At 33.9% G+C, this 27045-nt stretch overlaps 1 protein-coding gene across 9 annotated transcripts in view; it reads right to left on the reverse strand.

Moving 5' to 3' along the window:
• STAG1 (STAG1 cohesin complex component) overlaps positions 1–27045 on the reverse strand; it is a 496328-nt gene that overhangs the window by 264084 nt on the left and 205199 nt on the right. For 8 of the 9 annotated variants that reach the window (XM_077130206.1, XM_077130200.1, XM_077130199.1 and 5 more), the window contains one exon: positions 16303–16399. The exons of the other annotated variant lie outside the window; for it this stretch is intronic. In XM_077130206.1, the coding sequence (XP_076986321.1) occupies positions 16303–16399 (97 nt within the window). The remainder of the gene's footprint in view (positions 1–16302; positions 16400–27045) is intronic. 9 annotated transcript variants of the gene reach the window in all.

A 27045-nucleotide genomic window follows, 5' to 3' on the forward strand; every position in this document is an offset into this window, starting at 1 on the left:
CAGTCTGTGAGGTGTCTTTCTAGCTCTTTAATAGTGTCTTTCAGACCATTAAGTTTTAATTTTTAATAATATTCACTTATCAATTTTTTCTTTCATAGATTATGCTTTTGTTGCTTTATCTAAAAATTTAACACTAAACACAAGGTCATGTGGATTTTCTAATATGTTTCCATTGAGAAGTTTCATAGTTTTGCATTTTATATTTAGGTCTACGGTGAGTTCTCAGTTAACTTTTTAAATGCAGGTTTGTTTGTTTGTATGCTGTATGGTAGAGGTTACATTTCATTCTTATTCCATATGAGTATCCCATTATTGTAGCACCTTTTGCTGAATTTTTATTTGTTTTTTTCTTTCATTTGCTTGTTTTTTGGGGAAATTTAAGGGTCAGGAATCGCACCCAGGTTTCCTGAATGGCAGTCAAGAATTCTACCATTGACCTACCCTTGCACCCCCAATGCAGTTTTATTAAGATCTATTCACATACCATACAATGCTTAATAATTATATAGAAAACAATACAAAAAGTATTGAGTCAAGTTTTGCCTAAGATAAAGGGTCTGTGTCTATGTTCATTTTTTGCATATGGATGTCCAATTGTTACATCATCTTTTTTTTTAAGTATCATTTCTCCATTGAATTTTCTTTGAATCTTTATAAAAAATCAGTTTACTATGTTTGCGTGGGTCGCACAGTATTTTCAAAGAATAATTTACTTGCAAAAAATGTGATATAAATACAACTTTTCAGGAACTTAACGGAAAAAAGTGATGTGGAATATGCGCAAATACATTTGCCACATATTTTAATAACTGTTATTCTGTTCTCTGCATTTGCAACATTTTTATAAACTAGAACTCCATTAAGATTATCTGTATTTTCTAACTGCACTATACCAAAAATACTACCTATGCAAATATACATTTGAAAGTTCTTTCAAACACACGAGAATAAATAATTAAGACCTTCAAGTCTATGAAAGTATAAATTACATCAATTTAAAAGGTAAATATGTCAAAAGTATAGAAGTTTCCTCATCATTTCACTTCCACAAAAAAATAAAACTTTTGAGAAATTTCATTGTTGTGCACTGTTTACACACACATACAAATAGACACACATTTATTAATCATCCAAGGGAATTAATCCCTTTAATATACACAAGTTTTGATTATGATAGTAATACTGTAGACTGTATTATTCAAACAAATCCCCTTCTTCAAATGCTTAATAAAAATATAGGAAACACTTTGAAAAGCATCTGAAACCTTATTAGATAGTAAGAAATTACTAGGAAAAAAAGCTAAGCAAAGTTTAAATCCAATAAAACAGAAGGAACACTGATATCACTTTGTCTCTGTCACTTACTGAACCTGCATGCTTGAACTGAAATTCTGAGTTGAAAGATCTAACAGAAACTCTCTCATAAAGCTGAAGCCTCAAGAGATGAGATCCTCAGGTTAAGGTTAAATGTACTCTCATGCCCTGGAGACTACAGAGGAATTTTATTTTATACGGTGTAGGAGAAAAATATTCCTAACAGATTGTAATAAAAAACGAAAAAATGAATACAAACAAATAATCCAAATTCACACAACCTGATGAAGAAAACCTAGAACTGCAGATTTAGTTGCAAATGGTACTACACTGGAGACCTGTCATACAAATGCTAAATCTCCTCTAGAGGAATGTTCCTTTACTGAGGCTTCAAATAAATCTGAGAGAAAATAAGGAGCTTAGGAAAAATAAACACAAAAGAAAGGCTACATACAAAAGAACAAACAAAAAAAAGACCATGTAAACAGACTCAGATTAAAAATTTTGGAATATTAAAATAATCAGTTATACATTATAAAAGAAAAATTCTTACCATGTTTAAAAAAGAAAAATAATAGGTTGAATGTTTGCAGGGGGTAATTCATGGCGTCCTTTTTCTTTGAAAAGTAGCTATAATTTCTAGAAGTGAACAATTTACTAAATAAAGTAAGATGTAAGAGGTTAACACAGATGAAAAGAGAGTAAATGAACTGGAAATGGGGGAAAAAATTGGAGAAAACAGCACAGAAATTCAAAACTATAGAAAGGTACATAGAATATGGCATATGAAGTGTAAACAATGCCCATGAGGGAGAAAAGAAAGAAAATGGGAAGAAGCAATTTTTAGAGAGGGAATAATTCAAAAATTTTGAACTGATGAAAGACAGCACTCTGAAGAAATATGTTCTATAATTACAACGAACATAGTGAAATACAGCATACCAAAAACAAACAGAAAATATTAAAGGTTCAGAAAAATAAGAATTCAAAGAGTGAAAAATGATAACTCTCAGTTCGCAGCATGAATATAAGCCAAAAGACAACAATGTCTTCAAAGTGCTCAAAGAAAGTAATTGCCAATATTAAACTATACATCCATCAAAATATATTTTAAGGGTGGGTAATGGTGGCCCAGTGGCAGAGCCAGGTTCAATTTCTGGTGCTGGCCCACGTGAAAAAAAAATTTTTTTAATTAAAATATATTTTAAGTAATAAAGGTAATATAAAGAAATTTTCAAAATCTGACAGAACCTAAAAGGAAATTGCACATGACATACTTATGAAAGAAGCAATCCCAGATAGATTTGAAATGAAGAAAAGACAGAAGAACAAATAAAGTAACATAAATATGTGTGCAGAACTAAATGAACACTATATTTTTTACAAAGTGATGATATATGAGAGAATGAAATGGAAATAAATTATGAAACAATAAAGAAATAAAATGGAATTACACTGTTCTAGGTTCTTAAATCGTCTGGGAAAATGGTAAAACTGGTCATTATCTTTAGCGTTTAATAAGCTAAATGAAATTTTTATAATTCCTAGAGTAATCGCTAAGGGTTAAAAGACTACAAAATTATACAAAGAGGCATTGGAGTGGGGGATTCTTTTTGAGTCAAAAGTATCCAAAGACAAGTAGTAGTGAGAAAAGAAATATAAAATTTGCAGGTCAATGAGTAAGTATCATTTAAACATAAAACCCAAATTCAATTATTAAATTAAGGGTAAAAGTACTAGGTCGTATACTTAAAAGACAAACATTTTTAAGAGAGGATAAAAATATACACTCCAACTGTAAGTTGTTTAAAAGAGGTATTTAAGAGATAAGATTACAGGAACAATTAAAGGAAGAGAGTAAAAAAGGTTACTCCATGAATTACTAATCCAAGAAAGTTGGAATACACTTATTAATATTCAATTAAAATAAACTTAGAAATTACAAGAGATAAAGAGCAATACAGAAATAAAAAGTATATGTTTTGGTCATAATAAATCCTTTAATTACTGTATATGCTAATGACATAACTACAGATAAAAGGGATGGACGGAAATGAGGCAGGGAGGGAAGGGGTGAGGACTTCAAGTAAACATATATAAATCTATATTAATTATGAAATTACAAAACTATCTCAGTAACTGCTAGAACAAAAAATAAACCATAAGGATATAAAATACTGTATCAAACTACTGAACAATCTTAATCTAATGGAAATACACAGTGCATCTATAAAATACACAATACACACAGGCTTCAAGCATGAATGAAACATCCGCAAAAACTAACCATATAGCTTCAAAGAAATTATAAAGGATTGAAAGGATTTCACACCATTTTCCCTGCCCTCAACTTCAATTATGCTAAGAAGTAATCAACACCAAAAACTGACCAAAAAATCTCACGTCTGGAAATTAAGAAATCTGTCTATAAATATTCCATGAGTCAAAGAAAAAAAACAAAATTAGAAATTAGAAAATATTTTGAATTAAACTACTGAAAAGGGACACCAAAAGATGACATAAACATTAAAACTGACTGTAAGGGGATATCATGAATAATTTTATGAAATAAATTTCAAAATTCAGATGAAATAGACAATTTCCTTGAAAATTATGGTTTGTCAAATAATAGAAAACCTCAATGGTATAAATAAGTTAAAGAAATGAATCAATAGCATAATATCTTTGAAAAAAAAATTTCAGGCACAGATTACTTCAATTGCAAATTCTATCAAATGTTCAGAAAAGAACTATTACCAACCTCTCCTACACATTTTCAGAAAACAGAAAAAAGAGGATCTTCATAATTAATTTTATGAGCATAGTAAAGCCATCTTGAAAAAGAAAAACAAAGTTAAGCTAGAGTGGTTGTTACTGGCACAAAGATAAGACATAAATCAATGGAACTGAACTGAGAGTTTAGAAACAGATTCTCATGTCAATGGACAATCTGATTTTTGACTAGGCTGCCAAGTCCACCAAATTGGGAAAGAACAGTCTCTACAACAAAAGTTGTTTAAGAATGGGATATTCATATGCAAATGAATGAAGGAGAACTCCATCTCACTCCCTATTCAAAAAATAACTTGAAATAGGTCAAAGACCTAAATATAAGAATCAGGATCCTAAAACTCTTGGAAGAAAATATAGGGAAGCATCCTCAGGATCTTAAGGATCTGTTAGGCAATGGTTTCTCTGATTTTACAACCAAAGCAAAAACAAAATAAATAAATAGAACTCATCAAAATTGTGCACAAAAAGACTTTATAAAAAAAAGTGAAAATATAGAAGAAAATATTTGGAAACCACATATTCAGTAAAATTAAATATCCAGAATGTATAAAGAAATCCTAAAACTTAACAATAAAAATACAAACAACACAATTTTAAAAATAGGGAAAAGACTTAAATAGACATTTCTCCAAAAACAATATACAAATTGCTAAAAAGCACCTGAAAAGATGCTCAGCATCCCTACTTAGTTATTAGGGAAATGCAAATCAAAACCACAATGAGATACCATTCACACTGACTAGAATGGCTAATATATTTTTTAACAAAACTGAAATTTACAAATGTTGGAAAGGATGGGGAGAAAGGGGGACACTCATTCACTGCTGTTGGCAATGTAAAATGGTGCAGCAGCTGTGGAAGACAGTTTGACACTTCCTCAGAAAGGTAAGCACAGAATTCCCATACGAGGTGACAATTCCTCCATTAGGTAGCCACCCAAAAGAATTGAAAGAAGGGCCCCAAATAAATATTTGCACACAGATGTTCCTAGCGGCATTTTTCACAATTGTCAAAAGATGGAAGCAACCCAAGTGTCTACCAATTGATGAATGGAAAAACAAAATGCAATGGAAAACTACTCAGCATTAAAAAGGAATGAAGTTATAGTTCAAGCAACAATATGATGAACACTGAAGACATCATACTGAGTGAAATAAGCCAGATACAAACGGACAAATATTGTATGATCTCACTGATATGAAACAATTAGAATAAGCAAACTAATGGAGTTAGAATATAGACTACAGGTTATCAGGGACTGGAATGGGTGTAAGGAATGGAGAGTTAATGCTTAATTTATAAAGAATTTCTATTTAGGTTCATTGCAAATTTCTGATAACTGATGGTGGGGAGGGAGCATAACAATGAGTACTGAAATATATATGTGAATGAAATCAAATGAGGAAACTTTAGGTCATACATATGTTACTAGAATAAAAATTAAAAGATAAAACATAGGACTGTATGACAGTGACTCCTACTGTAAACAATGCACTACAGTTAATAGTACAATTATTAAAATGTCCTTTTGTGAACTGTAACAAATGTACCACTCTAATGCAAGGTTAAGTTAATAGGTTGATGTGGGGAAAAAATAAACACTTGAATGTAAACTATAGAGTACAATTAATAGTACAATTATAATATTCTTTCATAAATTGTAAGAAAGGTACCACACCAATGCAATAATTAAAGGTGTGTGTGAGAGAGTTTATGAGAACACTGTATTTTTATATAATTTTTGTGAAAATACAACTTCTCTAAAAAATGTTTATACAAGTTTACTAATACATGACCTTTTCTCTTTATCCGTCACTCACACATACATGTCACTGAAAGAAATAAAATGACCTAAATAATGGAAAAACTATATACAATGATCATGAATTAGAAAACCAGATTTTATAAAGATGCAAATTCACCAATGTCATACAGCAGTTCTTGAACTTTGAACCCTCTCTGCCTCCCCTAGACATGAACCATCTATATGGATGCTTAATATACACCAGTGATGCCACTGTACAAAAATGAAGAAATGATGGATGTTTCAATAAAAGCACTGGGATTTCCACCATCACAACCTTTAAAAAATCAAATTCTACATGAAGTAAAAACCTAAGATGAATGGCTAAACTATAAAACTTTTATAGGAAGGCAAAAGCAAGTATCTTTTTGACCATGGAGTAAAGAATAATTCATAAACAAGATGTAAAAAGTCCATAAAACAGAAGACTAACCATTTGTATTACATACAAATTAAGAACTTTTCATTCATTCAATATATATTTACAGGTACTAGAGATACAGGAGAGAAAAACAAAGACAAAAATAAGTGCCCACACAGGAAAGTTTACCATAAAGTAACTAATGAAAAAGGAAAAGACACAAAGTAGGAACAGATATTTGTAATAAAGGATATTAATATCAATTAAAAAAAATTCCTCCAAACACAGACATCCTAATAGATTTATTTAATAGCAATACTTAACATTGCACACAACAGAAAATCCAATGGCTGTCAATAAATGCTCAACTTCCTTAGTAATCAGGCAGATAAAAAGCAAAACTCCACTGTGGTACCTGTAACCCTATCAAATCACGTAATATTTAAAATAATGACATATTGAGCAGACTGAAATAATATCTGAATGTGGTTTTAAAAAGCAGGAAATGTTAGGTTTTATATATATATACACACACACATGCATATATCCATATATATATATACACACACAGTAATAGAATAATAAAAAAAAAAATTCATAGAACTGCACTACACAGCGAACCCTAAGTTAAACTATGGATTATAGTTAATAGTATACTTATAAAAATGCACCCTTTTAATTGTAACAAATGTACTATACCAATGCAAGGTGTAACTAATAAGATGGTATATGAGAATCCTGAATTATACACATGAATATTCAGTAACCCCACAACCTCTCTAATAAGAAAACCTAAAAAAAAGAATAATGATACTATGTATGAGCAAATGTGAAATCATGGCAATTCTGCAACATTGGCCGATTAGAAGGTAAAAAATTGTAACCACTTCAGAAAATATTTAAACATTATCAAGAAAGGCTGAAGTTATTCATCTGTTATAACTTAGCATTTCACTTCTTGGTATACATACTACAGCATCTTCTGCATATGAACATCAAATTAACTCATACAAGGCAGTTTCTAATAGCATTTGTCCATATTGACCAAAACCTTGAAACAACCCAACTTCCTTCAAGAGCAGGGCGTATAAATAAACTGATATATTCATACAATAAGACACATTACATTAGCACAATACTTCTCAACTACGGGATATTACAGGCAACGTCTGCAGACATTTTTGGTTGTCATCCCCGCGAGGGAGGGAAAGGTTTGCCATAGGCATACAGTGGGGCAGAGGTCAAATATGCTCCTAAACTTTCTACAATGTACAGGAAAACAAAAGAATTGTTAGTACAAAAATGTGAATAGTGCTGTGGTTGAGAATCCTTGCTTTACACCAAAACAAATGAATGAGTTGTGTTACATAAAACAAGGCCTGAAGGACCGCCATCTTAAAATTTGCTTTGAGTGTGGAAGGTGGTTCACAGACCTCTCCCACAGAACGCTGGGAGTAGACGCAGGGTCCACTACCTTGAGGAATCTGTTTCCTAGGAAAGAGGGAACATTCATATCTGCATAAATGGGGAAATTCTGAAGATCAGCACCAGAGAGATTGGGCCAGATACACATGCTGCCAGTATGTGCCAAACACATATGCCTAAGATAAGACACATGCACTATGCTTTGGCCTGAAGCTATTCTGTAAATTCACTGTACAAGTTTTGAAGAAGAGCACTTGCATGGGCCAGTCTGGAGACTGCTCTATTGTTGTTGTTAGTTACTAGCATCCAAGGAAAACTCTGTCGTAACACTAGCTAGATTCAAACTTAAGGAACAGATTAAATTCCAACAAAAGCACATTAAAATTTTAAAATGTCAAGGATTCAACAAAAGATTACAAAACACATGCAAAAAAAGCAAGAAGTAATTTTCTCCTGCATAGGAGACATGAACAAGGAGGCTCAGAACAGGGATAGTCCAGAGAGAGATTTTTTTGGTAAATAGTTCTAAATTTGATCAAGTAAATATTTGTTCATAAAATATGAACAAATAAAGATCAGGAAATGAAAGATGAATACAATATCAACAGAGAGATGGAAATTAGGAAAAGGAAAGAAACTAAAGACCACAGTAACAGATATTAAAAATTCCCCAGTGGGATTCAACAGCAGATTGAGCTGGCAGTAGATTAAAATCAGTGAACCTGAAGATAAGACCACTGAAATTATCCAGTCTGAGAAGAAAGAAGAAAAAGTGAAGAAAAGTGAGCAGCGCCTGAGGAACCTGTGGGACATCATCAAACATACCAGAAGACTTATTACAGGAATTTCAGAAGGAGAAAAAGAGAAAAGGGCAGAGAGATTAGTCAAAGGGATAAAGACTGAAAACTTGCCAAATTTAACAAAAGACATGAAAAATACACACTCAAGATGCCCAATGAACATCAAACAGGATAAACCCAAACAGAACCATACCATGCCATGTTATAATCAAATGCTGAGTGCCAAAGATAAAGAAAGAATTCTGAAAGCTACAAGAAGGAAGCACAACATGTCACCTACAAGAAAAACTCATTAAGATTAAAGGTCAGTTTTTCATTTAGAACCATGGAGCCAAGAAGGCAGAAAGAAGACATATTTAAAGTGCTAAGAGCAAAAAAATGCCAACCAGGAATTTGGTATCTGGCAAAATTGTCATTCAAAAATGAGGGAAATTAAGACTATTTTTCAGATAAACTAAAACTGATGGAATTGGTCATCAATAGGTAGGCCCTGCGTGTTAAAGGGAGTACTGCAGGTTGAAAGGAAATGACACTATACAAGTGACTGAAGCTACATGAAAAAATAAAGATCTCTTGTAAAGACAGTGACATGGGTAAACATAAATAACAGTTCTTCATTTTTTATTTCATAACAACACTTTTTTATTTCCTATAGATTTAAAAAGCAAATGCATAAAATGTAATGATAAAGCAATCATTCTGGACTCATAATGTATAAATATGTAATTTATGACAAAAACTACATAAAGGTGGGAGGGATAGAAGGGTACAGTAACATAATTTGTGTACGTTATTGAAGTTGGTATCAAAGCGACTGCGATGGTTCTATATTTAGGATATTAAATATGTACCCCATGATAACCATAAAGAAAATATCAGAGAATATACAAACTTGTAGGGACACAGAGTATAGGGTTACTGGGGGTGGAAGGCAGGGCCAGTGGGGAGTCAATGTAAAATGATTGCAGGTTACTGACTGGGGTTAAGGAAAGTTCTAGTCACAGGTGGTCGTGAGGGTACTGAAACATTGTGACTGTGATTAATTCCACTGAGTTCTATGTTTGGCAGGGATTGGGATGAGAAGATTTGTGTTGTATATATGTTTCTACAGTAAAAAAAAGAAAGAAAGAAAGAGAAATTAAAGAGATACTAACAATTAAATGCAATATATGATATTAAATGGGATCAAAGAATAGAGGAGAAAAGACTGAAAGGACATTACTGGAACATAAGAAAAAGATGGAATATACAGTATAAGTTTTACATAAAAGTTAAATTTCTACAACTTGATAACTGCATATAAGGTGATTACATACTGAATATCCTTTCGTAGGAAATGTGTACAAAGAATATGATGTGTGGGGAAGGCCACAGTGGCTCAGCAGGCAGAGTTCTTGCCTGCCATGCTGGAGACCTGAGTTTGATTTCCAGTGCCCGCCCATGCAAAAAAAAAAAAAAAGAATATGATGTGTGAAATCTGCTCTCGAATGTCTGGTTGGGAGGTACGCAGGCAGGAAGGCAAGGCAGGCAAATGCATGTGGCAAACTGTTAAAATTGGGAGATATGGATAACTGGGGGGCATTAGTGGTACGCTGGAATTTTCTCTGCGGTTTGTTTATTTGTACTAATGCCCTGTGAGTCTGAGATTACTTCAAAATAAAGTGGGCTCAAGTTTTCATTACTTCCAATTCTTTAAGTTCGTTCTGTAACATCTTCCTACCAGCCTTGGGATAAAGTTCAAACTCCATAAAAAAGATTTCTTTTTTAATTCCAAAGAACTTACTAATTAATACATAATAAACTTTTATTGTGTAAGACACCTTAGTTCCTTCTCACCCTCCAGAAACAGACATTAAGGCAAGAATATCACTGTTAGTAATGTATTCAAGGTAGAATATCAGAAAATACTAGTAATGGAGTGGGGATGTGATACAAGGAAAGAAAAGCAGACAACAGAATGTATAATGTAGCCAATTACTACTGTGGGTACATGAAAACTCTAGGAGTCAGAACAGGGCATGTATACACTTCAAACTTTTTCCAGCTGAAGGGCAAAGGAGGTAGGGTACTTACACACTAATTCCCAGTCAATCAATGGCTGAAATCTCGTGCCCAAACTGAGCACTGAAATGACCTATACAATGAAACAAACTCATATGAGCACTGTGCAATACCTTAAATTTTGTTATCTGTTTGGTACTATAAGAATTAGGGAAGTAATTCATGGCTTCAATATTAGATTGAAAAATACTCCTTCTGATGATGTCCTTATCTTTGAGAAACTGAGTTTTTCCAAATATTGATGGAAAACCAATGTAAGGATGATTCCAAAATCTAGTAAGTTGTACAGTGCCCAACAGGTGCATACATCCATTAGTAAGTTAACTATGGCTATTTAAGAATGGAATATATATAATATATAATAAAATTTTCAAACATCTACTAGGTTGTTAGGATGTAAATAAATTGTTTGGACCTAACTAATTCCATTGTCAGGTGTTTCTTTTAGCCTAGAGGCTCCATAAAGAGTTACATAGACACTGATGAGCCCATGAACTGGGATGGGCTCTGGGTTGAACACTCCTGGGTGAGGTGAAATTTTCTGTTAAATCTTGCCTCCTTTCTAGAAAGCCCTCAGGGACAAGCACAGCAAAACAGAGCCATTACTTGTTATAACCACATATGAAAGAAGATTATTTCTATCAATTCTCAAATTTGATATAAGTACACCCACCCTACATTAGCTCTCTCAAAATTTATTCCTATAAACACTTAGGAAGTTAAATAGTTTTAGAATGTAACTCTGTGCCAATAGTATTTAAAACAACTTTTCCTTTGACACTGTTCCTACTTCACTGATATACATACATATACATACACACATACATATATATATACACATATATCATATTATTGCACATTGAGTTAGTCATCTATTCTGACTGACTGAGGGTCTCAGCAGTAAACAGAATTCATACCAGATGGTTCAAATGAAGAAACTTTTATAAAGAGACTACAGATAACTGGGTAGAGTTTAGAAAACAACTAGTGATACAAATGGACCTTATGTTAACTGATGTAGGAAACTGTTAACACTCTCTAGGGATTGAATAGACAAAGGGAGAAAACTGTGTTACTACAGCTCATTGAGGGGAGGCTGCCCAGCCAGCCTATTCACTCAAGAAAGATGTTCCAATTTATCATGCCATTGGTGGGGTGTCTCTTTTAGCCAAAAACTAGGGGGATAAAGCATTTGTAACATTTTCCACCCTTCCCTGGCTCTCTTCCCACTCCATGCCAATCTTTTAACAACCTTTTATCCTTGATTCCTATGTAACTTTAAGGGGAAATGACCTCATAAAATAAAATACAAATCTGGATTTTGGAGCTTGTTACTTCTGAATTTAACTTCTTAAGGCATTAGGAATTTCTCCTGATATATACTACCACAGTGAGGTAGAGATCTGAATTAATTTTCCCAACACTTTCCCTACTTTTACCTTAAAAGGGGGTTCTTTTATTTCATTATACCTTCCAACCGGCTTCTCTTGCATATAACAAAGATGTTAAGTTCCCTAGGTTAATTCAGAATTACTTATTGTTTATATTAAATTTGCAAATCAATTCTCTCAGGTTTTTCAAATATTCAATAACATTTTCAAATACTGACCATACTTTTGTTTCCTTTTTTATTGTCTAAATATGTAGCTTGTTATCTCCAATGTAATGTGGAATAATAATTGTGAGAAAGGGCATACTTGTCTTGTTTGACATTAATGAGAATGACTATTGCTTTCCCTTAAAGATAATGCTGGTGTTGGGGATTCAAAGGCTTTTTCCCCCCTTCTATTCCAACATAATTTTGGACTCACAGAAAAAGTTGTAAGAAAAGCATTAAGAATTTCTACCAATGCTTAACCCAAATTTCCGAGTGTAAACATATTACATTTGTTTTCTTCTTTCTCTCTCCACAACTACTTTTCTGAACCATTTAAGAGTAAGTTGCAGATTTATGCTTAAAAATGTCAATATATATCTAGCTCAACAAAAAGTCTCTTACACAACAATATAATTATCAAAAGCATGAAATAAACATTGATACATTATATATGATCTAATCATCAGGCCCAATTCTGATTTCAGAATTTGTTCCAATAATGGCTTTATAGTAAAAGAAAATCTTAAGATCATACACAGCTTTCAGCTGTCTTGTTTCTTTAGTCTTTTTAAAATCTGAAACAGTTTCTGAATCATTTCTTTATATTTTATGGCATTTACATTTTTTAAGGGTACAGGCTAATTATTTTGAAGAATACACCTGAATTTGAGGTTGTCTAATGTTTCCTTATGAGAAGATTCACGCTCTGTACTTTGGGGGCAAGAATACTAGAGAACTGATGCTGATTTTGTATTCAATTTTGGGATTTTCCCTCATTCTTTGTTGACTGCATTTATTTTCTATTTTTGAGTATGTGAAACATTACCATAGTTTCAACAAAAACTATGTTCAAATAAGTGTCATCTCTCCCACCTCAATTTCCCTTAACGTCCCATTCCATTCCCCCAAATATCTTGGAGGTAACCAATATCATTATTCTCTGGTTTATTCTTCCTATATTTCTTTTTGGTCAAATGAGCAGATATATGTGTATATTCTATTATTTCTCTTTCTTTCTTAGAGAAAATTAGCATATTATAGATACTCCTCTGTACTTTGCATTTCATTCTTTAAAATGTATCTGGGAAATCACTCTGCACCAATTCATAAAGATCTTCATTCTTTTTCACAATGCCACGAAGCTACACTGTGTGGATATACTACATATTCAATCACTATTCTATATATGAACATTTAGTTTGGTTCCAATATTTTGGAATTGCAAATAATGTTGCAATGATTAACCCAGACTTTATTTTCATAGTGCCGAAGAGGTTTATTTTCATGGCAAAAGACCCAAAACTAGGATGGCTGGATCAAAAGATAAACACACATGTAGTTTTGGTCAGTACTGCCAAATTCTATCCCACTAGAGTTCTATCAATTCATATTCCAAGCAACAATGTTCATTCTCACAGTCAGAATGAACATAAAAATTTTAAATTTTGCCAAAATGATAGATGAAAAAAAAGTATCTCAGTGAAGTTTTACTTTCCTAGTCTCTTATCATATGTAAAGAGGAACATATTTTCAAATGTTTTAAGATCTAATTACAAGTTTCACATGTACCTTATTCTATTTCTGGAGTTTTATTATATTTCATTAATCTGAAAGGTACATTCTATTTTTTTTTGTTAATCACGTTAAGAAACTATGCATCTATGCCCCTTATTGAAATGTTTTTCAATCAAATGTCTTTTCAATTACTGTGAAAATAGTCATGAGAAAAATGGGCAAAGAATAGGAACAGAAAATTCACAGAGAAAGGAAATAGAAACAGTTCTCAAATCTCATTCATAAAAGAAACCCAAATTAGGGTGGGCAACAGTGGCTCAGTGGCAGAATTCTCAACTGCCATGCCAGAGACCCGGGTTCAATTCCCGGAGCCTGCCCATGCCAAAAAAATAGAGAAACCCAAATTAAAATCACATTAATACATCATTCATTCATGAGTAAGAGTAATCCAGAAATCTGATAAAGCACTTTGGTGAAACAGCTAAGGAAGAAACATTCTCATATTTTACTGAAGAGAGTAAAAAGGGGCACAACTGTTACAGAAGGCAATGTTGGCAATATCTAATAGAATTATAAACACATTTAATCAAAGATATTCTTCGACACAGAGCAAATAAGGTATACACAAAATTACTCATTACAGTATTATTTGTAAAAACAAAAGACTGCAATAACTCAAAGGTCCTTCAGTAGAGTACTGGTACAAAGGAAACCTAAGAAGCTGCTTAAAAAGAGAGAGAAATTTCTCTACAAAGCAGTCTTTTGTATGAAAGGTATGGAGGAGGAAAGAGTAAATATTCATATTTATAAATATAGAAATAAATATATAGGGAAGGAGGGAGAGGGAGAGGAAAAGAAAGAGGGAAGCAAAGGAAGGTGAAATAGTGGGAAGGAGGGAGAGTGGGTCACAACAAACTGGTTAAGAGCAAATGAGTGGAGATCAATCGATGGAAGGCAAGGAGATGTTAAGAGATTTTTGTTTTATAATTTAATTTTTAAATTTCTATACACCATGGAAATGAACTTACCTATTCAAAAAAGGAAAAATTTAAAAGATTACTAGATTTTTTTACCAGCTGTTTTTTAAGATAAAATCCAATTTAATAAAACTATTAAAAGATTAGATAGCATATACTTATCTCAGTGTTTGCCTTGGTATTTTAAAGCTATAAAATTCGTAAATATATATACCTTCAGATACCCTAGTTTGTTGACATTGCTCACCAATGTCCATGATACACGATTTAGCCACAACTCTCTTCATGTACTAGAATGTGTCACACTTTATCTTTAGGCCTTTTCACACAATTTGTTACAGTTTGCTTTCTCTTCCCCTTCACTACCTTTTCCTCATCTTTCCAGTCTTACTCTTAAAATGTGCTTTCCCCAAGTTGTACCCTTAGAGCCTACCTACATTTACACATCCACACAGACTGAGATAAGTCTGATTCTGAATCCTTCTTTGACACTTACTAATTGTAGGATACCTGATAAACTTACCTAAGACCTTTATTCTCAGTTTCTGATCTGTAGAATAAGGGTCATACCTGCCTGATAAGACTGTTAATAAAGATTAAATGAATTTAGTTAATGTATGTAAAGCACATAACTCGGTCCTTAAAGCCAGTCATTAAATAGTAACTAATTTTATTAGTCTTATCATGGCACTGAGCATTTGACTGAACGTATGGCATACTTCCTCTTCAATGCTCACAATAAAAACACCTTTAAAAACCTCATATACTGAATGGAATGATTTCTAAATGCTGTGTTAGTTAATTTTTTTTTAATTAATAAATTAAAAAAAAAAAGCTCATATACTTATTATCTCGTGGGGGCAGAGACTGTCTTATTAACTTTTGCATACCCTGGCAAACTGCTTGGTACATAGTAATGCACTACAAATATTTGGTAAACTACTTGCGTCAAAACAGTGAGCAATGCTTTGGACATAAAGAAGAAAGCTCCCAGAAATCAAATGAATCAGTGATCTAAATAAGAGATAACTATTCTTTCTGTACTGGAAACAGAGAATGGTGATTTACTAACTGAATTTCTCCCATGGAGTACAATTTAACTTGTTTCTTCGAACCTAAGAAAGAAAATATCAAGCAGTATCTAATAATATAAAGTAAAATTCAATTTTTAATTAACATTGTCATATGGATTTCCAACTGACTGTAAACTTAAGACATCTGATTCTGATACTCATATTACCTTAAACAAATTATCTGAGCTTCAAGTAACTCATCCTATAAAATGAGGAGAAAAATACTGGCAAGAAAAAAAATAATGAATATTACTAACACTAGTTCCTAATGTACAGAGCATACAAATAACGTGAATAACTGTTAGCTATAAAAGCTTTTCATGTCAAAATTCAATTCAGAAATTTGAGATAAAATTCAAATTTTCTAAAAAATTTCAAAAACTACAAAAAGGTGTAATAACTATAAAACTGAACCAGCAAAAACGGACTAGTCTTAAACAACTTACCAATAATTTCCTCTATTAGAAAAAGATTAGCATAAAATTCTAGTATGAATTATATATGACTAATGGCAGGTGAAGTAGAAATCACACTGCTGGACTGACAGGTTGAATGTACACCATTTATTCCAACGTTCTGTACCTCGACATCCTGAACACTGGATAAAAAAGTTGATTAAATCCAGAAGTGCGATGTCCCTGTCTTGTTTATATGATTCAATCCAGTCATCCACCACGGACTGTGGGAAAAAAATAAAATAAAAATAAAACTTAAAAAAATGTGATGTTACAGCAGATAAATTTTCAAAAAGTTTACGTTGGTTTTTTTTTTTTTTTTTGCGTGTCTATTTGAACAAAAAAACCCACTCACCTGAAATTTTTTTTCTGCAGCCAAATAAAAGTAGAGATTCCCTCACTTTTAAATGGGCCAATGAAAGGTGAGTTACTAGGTCTCAAGGATTGTTCACACTAAAGCACAAAAAAAAAAACACCCTGACCTTACCGATTCCAAGTAGTCCAATAATTATTATGCAATTACAGATACTACTATTCAAACGATATTGTAAAAACAACACAAAGAAACAAATGAATTTCTCTTATACATACATATAGATGTAAACTTTACAAAGTTTCAGAAAATTTATTAATAGAAGAAAATGCAAACCATTTATAAAAAAATGCAATTTTACTATGGAATACAAGGATGAAGCACTATTAGGAAAGCAAATAATTGAAAGCAACAAAGTAAACTAGAAAAATAAAATTGTAATTCTACTATTCTCAAAAAGGAGTTGAAAAAATTCTACAGCAAAACTTAATTAAAATTTTCTAGGAAAACAACAGTCAGATGAAATCTACTTAAACAAGATAAAGACAGACCTCATATTCATTACTAAAATACTTAGGTCATTTCAACTAAACAAGAACCAAGGCTAAGATATCACTCTAAACATTATTATGCAATAGTTTAAAGGCTTTAATCAATGCAATAAGAAGCAAAATATTGGTCAAGACAACTCTCTTCCTACAGATGACAAGAAAACCTAAGAGTGTCTACTAAAGTTACACAAATGATAATTAATAGGAAGATTTGATAAGCTATTTGACAAAAAAATAAATATGCAAAATAACATTTCATAATACTGGTGATAAATAAGAAAAATAAATGGATGATCAGCCTGTTCAGAATCATAAATACCCAAGGATAAATTTTAAAATGTATGAGATTTAAGTGATGAAAATTATGAAACTTTTAGAAAAGAAATTTACAAAAAAAATAAACAAGTTTACACAAATTTTAAGTAATCTGAATTAGCATTTCAGTAGGTGGAATTGTCCAGAAAGTTTTCTTGGGTGGGGGAGTTCTCAAGGGAAAGGTATAAAAATAGTTTCAAAGATATCTTTAAAAATAAAAGTTTATTCTAAAAAAGACGGAAACAGTAGGGGCCAAGATGGCGGCTTAGTAAGGTACGTGCGTCTTAGTTCCTCCTCCAAAGAAACTACTAGGTGAACTGAAACAGTGCAGAACAGCTCCCAGAGCTACGGTAGGGAATGGACACACAGCGTACCCCAGGCTGGACTGGCTAGTCTGACTGCGAGACTCGGCTACGATGAGATCCCCGAGCAGTGCGCGATTTCCCGAGGAGCGGCAGCTGTGGCGGCCGGAGCGGCTCCCTCCCTCCTTCCCGGGTCGGCTGAGAGTCTCGGAGAGGCAAGTTTCCCAAGCAGGGGCAGCCGGCGCCCCTCTTTTGCGGGCAGCTTCCTGGTACGGCTACGAGTCTTGGATCAGAGGGCTATGCAAGCCATGGTGGCCCTCCCCCGTGGGCGGCTTCCTGGTCCGGTGGGGAATTCCCCAGGCCGCGGAGGCCAGTGACCGACGCCCCTCCCCCGCGGGCGACTTCCTGGTCTGGTGGCGAATTCCCCGGGCCCGCTGTGGCCAGCAACCAGCCACAGTGTCCCATCAAGCCACGGCGGCTGATGCCTCCACCACGCGCGGCCCCCCGAACCAACGGAGAGAATTGGATCGGAAATCCCCAGGCGGCGGAGATCGGTGACCGGGGGGATCCCTTCCAAACACGTGAGACAAACGTGTGCCACGAGCGCCACCTACTGGGCAGGATAAGAAAAGGAGAACCCAGAGATTTCACAGAAAAATCTTACAACCTTGTTGGGTCCAACACCCAGGGAAATCTGATTAAATTCCCAGATGCCAGCAGCAGAAGATAACAGTCCACGCTCAGAAGATTGAGAATATGGCCCACTCAAAGGAACAAACCAATAGTTCAAATGAGATACAAGAGCTGAGACAACTAATGCTGAATATACGAACAGAAATGGAAAACCTCTTCAAAAATGAAATTGATAAATTGAGGGAGAACATGAAGAGGACATGGGCTGAACATAAAGAAGAAATAGAAAAACTGAAAAAACAAATCACAGAACTTATGGAAGTGAACGATAAAGTAGAAAAGATGGAAAAAACAATGGATACCTACAATGATAGATTTAAAGAGACAGAAGATAGAATTAGTGATTTGGAGGATGGAACATCTGAATTCCAAAAAGAAACAGAAACTATCCGGAAAAGAATGGAAAAATTTGAACAGGGTATCAGGGAACTCAAGGACAATATGAACGGCACAAATATACGTGTTGTGGGTGTCCCAGAAGGAGAAGAGAAGGGAAAAGGAGGAGAAAAACTAATGGAAGAAATTATCACTGAAAACTTCCCAACTCTTATGAAAGACCTAAAATTACAGATCCAAGAAGTGCAGCGCACCCCAAAGAGATTAGACCCAAATAGGCGTTCTCCAAGACACTTACTAGTTAGAATGTCAGAGGTCAAAGAGAAAGAGAGGATCTTGAAAGCAGCAAAAGAAAAACAATCCATCACATACAAGGGAAACCCAATAAGACTATGTGTAGATTTCTCAGCAGAAACCATGGAAGCTAGAAGACAGTGGGATGATATATTTAAATTACTAAAAGAGAAAAACTGCCAACCAAGACTCCTATATCCAGCAAAATTGTCCTTCAAAAATGAGGGAGAAATTAAAACATTCTCAGATAAAAAGTCACTGAGAGAATTTGTGACCAAGAGACCAGCTCTGCAAGAAATACTAAAGGGAGCACTAGAGTCAGATACAAAAAGACAGAAGAGAGAGGTATGGAGAAGAGTGTAGAAAGAAGGAAAATCAGATATGATATATATAATACAAAAGGCAAAATGTTAGAGGAAAATATTATCCAAACAGTAATAACACTAAATGTTAATGGACTGAATTCCCCAATCAAAAGACATAGATTGGCAGAATGGATTAAAAAACAGGATCCTTCTATATGCTGTCTACAGGAAACACATCTTAGACCCAAAGATAAACATAGGTTGAAAGTGAAAGGTTGGGAAAAGATATTTCATGCAAATAACAACCAGAAAAGAGCAGGAGTGGCTATGCTAATATCCAACAAGTTAGACTGCAAATATAAAACAGTTAAAAGAGACAGAGAAGGACACTATATACTAATAAAAGGAACAATTAAACAAGAAAACATAACAATCATAAATATTTACGCACCGAACCAGAATGCCCCAAAATACATGGGGAATACACTGCAAACACTGAAAAGGGAAATAGACTCATATACCATAATAGTTGGAGACTTCAATTCACCACTCTCATCAATGGACAGAACATCTAGACAGAGAATCAATAAAGAAATAGAGAATCTGAATATTACTATAAATGAGCTAGACTTAACAGACATTTATAGGACATTACATCCCACAACAGCAGGATACACCTTTTTCTCAAGTGCTCATGGATCATTCTCAAAGATAGACCATATGCTGGGTCACAAAGCAAGTCTTAACAAATTTAAAAAGATTGAAATCTTACACAACACTTTCTCGGACCATAAAGGAATGATGTTGGAAATCAATAATAGGCAGAGTGCCAGAAAATTCACAAATACGTGGAGGCTCAACAACACACTCCTAAACAACGACTGGGTCAAAGAAGAAATTGCTAGAGAAATTAGCAAATACCTCAAGGCGAATGAAAATGAAAACACAACATATCAAAACTTACGGGACGCAACAAAGGCAGTGCTAAGAGGGAAACTTATTGCCCTAAATGCCTATATCAGAAAAGAAGAAAAGGCAAAAATGCAGGAATTAACTATCCACTTGGAAGAACTGGAGAAAGAACAGCAAACTAATCCCAAAGCAAGCAAAAGGAAAGAAATAACAAAGATTAGAGCAGAAATAAATGAAATTGAAAACATGAAAACAATAGAGAAAATGAATAAGGCCAAAAATTGGTTCTATGAGAAAATCAATAAGATTGATGGGCCCTCAGCAAGACTGACAAAAAGAAAAAGAGAGAGGATGCAAATAAATAAGATCAGAAATGGAAGAGGAGACATAACTACTGACCTCACAGAAATAAAGAAGGAAATAACAGGATACTATGAACTTTACGCTAATAAATACAACAATTTAGAGGAAATGGACGCGTTCCTGGAAAGACATGAACAACCAACTTTGACTCAAGAAGACATAGATGACCTCAACAAACCAATCACAAGTAAAGAAATTGAATTAGTCATTCAAAAGCTTCCTAAAAAGAAAAGTCCAGGACCAGACGGCTTCACATCTGAATTCTATCAAACATTCCAGAAAGAATTAGTACCAACTCTCCTCAAACTCTTCAAAAAAATCGAAGCAGAGGGAAAACTACCTAATTGATTCTATGAAGCCAACATCACCCTCATACCAAAACCAGGCAAAGATATTACAAAAAAAGAAAACTACAGGCCAATCTCTCTAATGAATATAGATGCAAAAATCCTCAATAAAATTCTAGCAAATCGTATCCAACAACACATTAAAAGAATTATATATCATGACCAAGTAGGATTCATCCCAGGTATGCAAGGATGGTTCAACATAAGAAAATCAATTAATGTAATACACCACATCAACAAATCAAAGCAGAAAAATCACATGATCATCTCAATTGATGCAGAGAAGGCATTTGACAAGATTCAACATCCTTTCCTGTTGAAAACACTTCAAAGGATAGGAATACAAGGGAACTTCCTTAAAATGATAGAGGGAATATATGAAAAACCCACAGCTAATACCATCCTCAATGGGGAAAAATTGAAAACGTTCCCCCTAAGATCAGGAACAAGACAAGGATGTCCACTATCACCACTATTATTCAACATTGTGTTGGAGGTTCTAGCCAGAGCAATTAGACAAGAAAAAGAAATACAAGGCATCAAAATTGGAAAGCAACTAGCAACACAACAGAAAAAGATATAAAATGTTAATATAGAGAAAAGAAATAAAAGTAGTAATAATAGTTTAAAAAAAAATTGGAAAGGAAGAAGTAAAACTATTACTGTTTGCAGACAATATGATACTATACGTCGAAAACCCGGAAAAATCCACAACAAAACTACTAGAGCTAATAAATGAGTACAGCAAAGTAGCAGGTTACAAGATCAACATTCAAAAATCTGTAGCATTTCTATACACTAGCAAGGAACAATCGGAGGGGGAAATCAAGAAACGAATCCCATTTACAATTGCAACTAAAAGAATAAAATACCTAGGAATAAATTTAACTAAAGAGACAAAAAACCTATATAAAGAAAACTACAAAAAACTGCTAAAAGAAATCACAGAAGACCTAAATAGATGAAAGGGCATACCGTGTTCTTGGATTGGAAGACTAAATATAGTTAAGATGTCAATCCTACCTAAATTGATTTACAGATTCAATGCAATACCAATCAAAATCTCAACAACTTATTTTTCAGAAATAGAAAAACCAATAAGAAAATTTATCTGGAAGGGCAGGGTGCCCCGAATTGCTAAAAACATCTTGAGGAAAAAAAACGAAGCTGGAGGTCTTGCGCTGCCTGACTTTAAGGCATATTATGAAGCCACAGTGGTCAAAACAGCATGGTATTGGCATAAAGATAGATATGTCGACCAATGGAATCGAATAGAGTGCTCAGATATAGACCCTCTCATCTATGGACATTTCATCTTTGATAAGGCAGTCAAGCCAACTCACCTGGGACAGAACAGTCTCTTCAATAAATGGTGCCTAGAGAACTGGATATCCATATGCAAAAGAACGAAAGAAGACCCATATCTCACACCCTACACAAAAGTTAACTCAAAATGGATCAAAGATCTAAACATTAGGTCTAAGACCATAAAACAGTTAGAGGAAAATGTAGGGAGATATCTTATGAATCTTACAATTGGAGGCGGTTTTATGGACCTTAAACCTAAAGCAAGAGCACTGAAGAAGGAAATAAATAAATGGGAACTCCTCAAAATTAAACACTTTTGTGCATCAAAGAACTTCATCAAGAAAGTAGAAAGACAGCCTACACAATGGGATCAATATTTGGAAACGACATATCAGATAAAGGTCTAGTATCCAGAATTTATAATGAGATTGTTCAACTCAACAACAAAAAGACAGCCAACCCAATTACAAAATGGGAAAAAGACTTGAATAGACACCTCTCAGAGGAGGAAATACAAATGGCCAAAAGGCACATGAAGAGATGCTCAATGTCCCTGGCCATTAGAGAAATGCAAATCAAAACCACAATGAGATAGCATCTCACACCCACCAGAATGGCCATTATCAACAAAACAGAAAATGACAAGTGCTGGAGAGGATGCGGAGAAAGAGGCACACTTATCCACTGTTGGTGGGAATGTCAAATGGTGCAACCACTGTGGAAGGCAGTTTGGTGGTTCCTCAAAAAGCTGAATATAGAATTGCCATACGACCCAGCAATACCATTGCTGGGAATCTACTCAAAGGAATTAAGGGCAAAAACTCAAACGGACATTTGCACACCAATGTTTATAGCAGCATTATTTACAATTGCAAAGAGCTGGAAACAGCCAAAATGTCCATCAACAGACGAGTGGCTAAACAAACTGTGGTATATACATACGATGGAATATTATGCAGCGTTAAGACAGGATAAACTTATGAAGCATGTAATAACATGGATGGACCTAGAGAACATTATGCTGAGTGAGTATAGCCAAAAACTAAAAGACAAATACTGTATGGTCCCAATGATGTGAATCGACATTCGAGAATAAACTTGGAATATGTCATTGGTAACAGAGTTCAGCAGGAGTTAGAAACAGGATTCCTATATTCTGGAGCAGCTAGAATGAAAAATTTGAGAGGATGGTATGGTAGCCCATGACAAACTCTGGGATCTGTCCTGTAACTACTTGTTGAAGAGTGCTTTGAAAACTATGGCTTTTTTCTTTCTTTGCTTTGTATATATGTTATATCATACAATAAAAAAGTTTTAAAAAGCTGAAAAAAAAGTTTATTCTGAGTTATATAATTTATATACAGCAAACTGCATAAATCATAAGTTTACCAAACCTTTTTTTTAAGACAAATAAACCTGTGTAACCTGACCAAGATAAAGATATAAATATTAACAACATGTCTTGACACAGGATCCCTCATTCTTCCTCACATTACCTGTGATGGTTAAGTTCATGTACCAACTTGGCTAGGTTATGGTATCTCGTTATTTGGTTAAGGAAGCACTGAACTCATATATTTTGGGTTTAAATCATTAAGTCAGTTGACTACATCTATGGCTGATTACATATACCATCAGCAAAGGAGACTACCTTTGGTAATGGGATAATTCTCATCCAATCAACTGAATGTCTTAAAGGGAGAACTAACAATTTCAACAGTCAGAAAGAATTTCTATCTGTATTTCAGCCAGCCAATTTCTGGGAACTGATCACAACTTTACTGTAGTTCCCAGACTGCACCATGCCCAATAGATTTCAGATTTATCAATCTTCACAGACACATGAGCAAATTCCTATGACAAATCTCAGAATATTTACATACATATCTCTCCTTGGCTCTGTTTTCCTGGCGAGAACCCTGACTAATACAGTACACAACCCCAGCCCAAAGGAATTATCATTCTGATACCTGCCACCATAAATTGTTTGACATGTTTCTGAAATTTATATAAATGTATCATAGCATATAACTCTTTATGCTGATTTCTTTCACTCAAAGTTCTATCAGTGAGTTTTATCCACATTGTTACATGTTATCAGTTCCATTTTTGAACTAGGGGGTAGTATTTCATTGTATAAATATACCACAATTTATCATGGACATAAATGTTTCATTGTGTGAATATACCACAATTCACTGTCTTATGGACATGAGTTTTTATTTAGGGCTAACACAAAGAAACTTTCTATGAACATAACTGTACAGACCTTTGGCATAAACATTTGTTCCTGTTGTATATATACAGAGCAGAAGACTCATCAAGAAACAGAGTACAAATATGTGGAGATTTAGTAGGCAATGACAATTTTACAAAACAGATATAACAAACTATACTTCTGCCAGCAACATATGAGATTTACAGGTGCTCCACAACTTCATCAATACTTAGTATTGTCAGACATTTTAATTCAATCCAACCTGGTGGGGCATATTTCCTTCTTTAATGACCTCTTCTGTTGAGGAGAAACTGCTTTCTGTTTCTCCAAGTAAAAGAGAGGACATTCTGCTAAATGATGATGTACATAATACTTTCTGTTTCCCTGACTCATCAAGCTGTCTGGGAGGTTTTGTTTTGTAAACAAAAAATTAGAAAGAAGATTATGGTGGGAGGAGATAGTAAAAAAGAATAAAAGAAAACAGCATGGTATATGATTAAGGTTCAACTCTGCTGAATAATGCATGTGGCCCTCTGAACTGGAGATGTGATAAGGGCTAAGAATGGATAGAGCAGGTCAAGAGTTATTTTGAGACTTAGGGCCCAAGCAGTAATGCTTTGTGAGCCAGGTTACAAAGCTGGAGAAGAAGGCACCCAATACCAAGCTAATACAGAAGGCCCAATATGAGAAGGCACTCCAAAAACATATTTTCTTTAATTTCCAAAGTGACAACTTATCAATTTATACTCCTATATACAAAGAATCCAGAATATTCTGAAGACTCATGAAAACAGAGACTACAGAAATAAATCCAGATTATACAGAACTTAAGCTATAACAAAGGAGACATTTCAATTTCTGAGGGAAAGGATGGTTTATTTAATAAATTATACTGATATAACCAATTATTCATTCAGAATTAAACAAAGGTATACCTTTCAAAGGATATCAGAGAACTATGAAAGCAAAGGAATCTAAAGAACTAAACTCTGGAGGGGAGTGAGCCTATCTTGGTATGGCAAAGACTGGGGTCTATTAGTGTAAATTTCAAGTTCTGGTCAAAGGTTGGTGGATGATACAGCCTGTCCAAATACAGAGGGCCGTGGACAGAGTAAGGAAATAAACAGAAAACTAAAGAAGGAATATCAGTATCAAATTGCACAATTTCCTTAACAAAGAGAAAATTTTAAAGCAACTGGAAGGTGAATATATGGGAGCAAAGGATGAGAATGATAGCATACTTCTGGTCAAAAACAATGTAAGCAAGTGGAAAATGGAACAACATATTTGAAATACTTACAGGAAAAAAAACTGTCAATCCAGAATTTTTTAAACAGCAAAAATATCTTTCAAAGGGAAAATAAGAACTCCTTAGATAGAAAAAACTAGAAACAAAAATATTCTATCAACAGTAGAATCATATAACAGGAAATTGAAAGAAAGTTTGATGAATAAAGGAAAATCATACCAGATGCAAATCTGGATCTACAGAAAGCAATGAATAATAAGCAAGTAGAATAAAACAAAAATAGTAAATAAGTTGAATTAAAAATACATGCACACATACACTTTAGCTAAAAAAAAAAAAGCAGTATCTAAAAAACGTAGAAAGTCTCAAAAAAAACCCACAAAGCTAGTTAGAGCTAATACACATCTTCAGCAAAGTGGCAAGATACAAGACAGATGTGCAAATATTCAGTAATGTTTCTATACACTACTAATGAGCTATTTGAGAACAAAATAGAGAAAAAAATTTCACTTATAATACCAACTAGAAGAACCAAATATTTAGGAATAAAACTAATCTAGGATGCAAAGGCCTTATATTCAGAAAATCTACAAAACAAATTTCTAAAACAAATCAAAGACCTAAATAAGTGGAAGGGCATTCCATATTCATGGATTACAAGGCTAAAAGTCATTAAGATGTCAATTCTACCCAAATTGATCTACAGATTCAATGCAATACCAATAAAAATTCCAACAGCCTAGTTAGCAGAAAAAGAAAAGCTAATTATCATATTAATTTGGAAGAGAAAGGGGCTCTGAAGAGCCAAACACATCTTGAAAAAGGAAAATTAAGTGGGAAAAACACTTCCTGACTTTAAAGTGTATTCATAAAATTACAGAGGTCAACGCAGCATGATACAGGTATAAAGATGGACATACAGATCAATGAAATCAAATTGAAAGCTCAGAAATAAACTCTCAGATCTATAGTCAACTGATTTTTGACAAGGCTTCTACATTCACTCAAATGGACAGAAGAGTCTTCAATAAATGGTGCCAGGATTAATTGGATATCCATAATCAAAAGAATGAAAAAGACTTCCTATTTCACACATTATTCAAATGGGATCAAAGACCTAAATATAAAAGACAGTACAGTAAAACTGCTAGAGGAAAATGTCTTCAAGATCTAGTGATAGGCAGGAGTTTCTTAGACTTTACAACCAAAGTACAAACAATGAAAGAAAAAGTAGATAAATGGGATCTCCTCAAAACTGAGTACTTCTGTGCTTCAAAGGACATTGTCAAAAAGGTGAAAAGGCAGCCTACTCCACTGGAGAAAACACTTGGAAACCATGATCTGATAAGGGTTTGATACCCAGA

This window comes from Tamandua tetradactyla, chromosome 15, assembly GCF_023851605.1.
Source record: "Tamandua tetradactyla isolate mTamTet1 chromosome 15, mTamTet1.pri, whole genome shotgun sequence".
In the NCBI taxonomy this organism is placed as follows: Eukaryota; Metazoa; Chordata; class Mammalia; order Pilosa; family Myrmecophagidae; genus Tamandua; species Tamandua tetradactyla.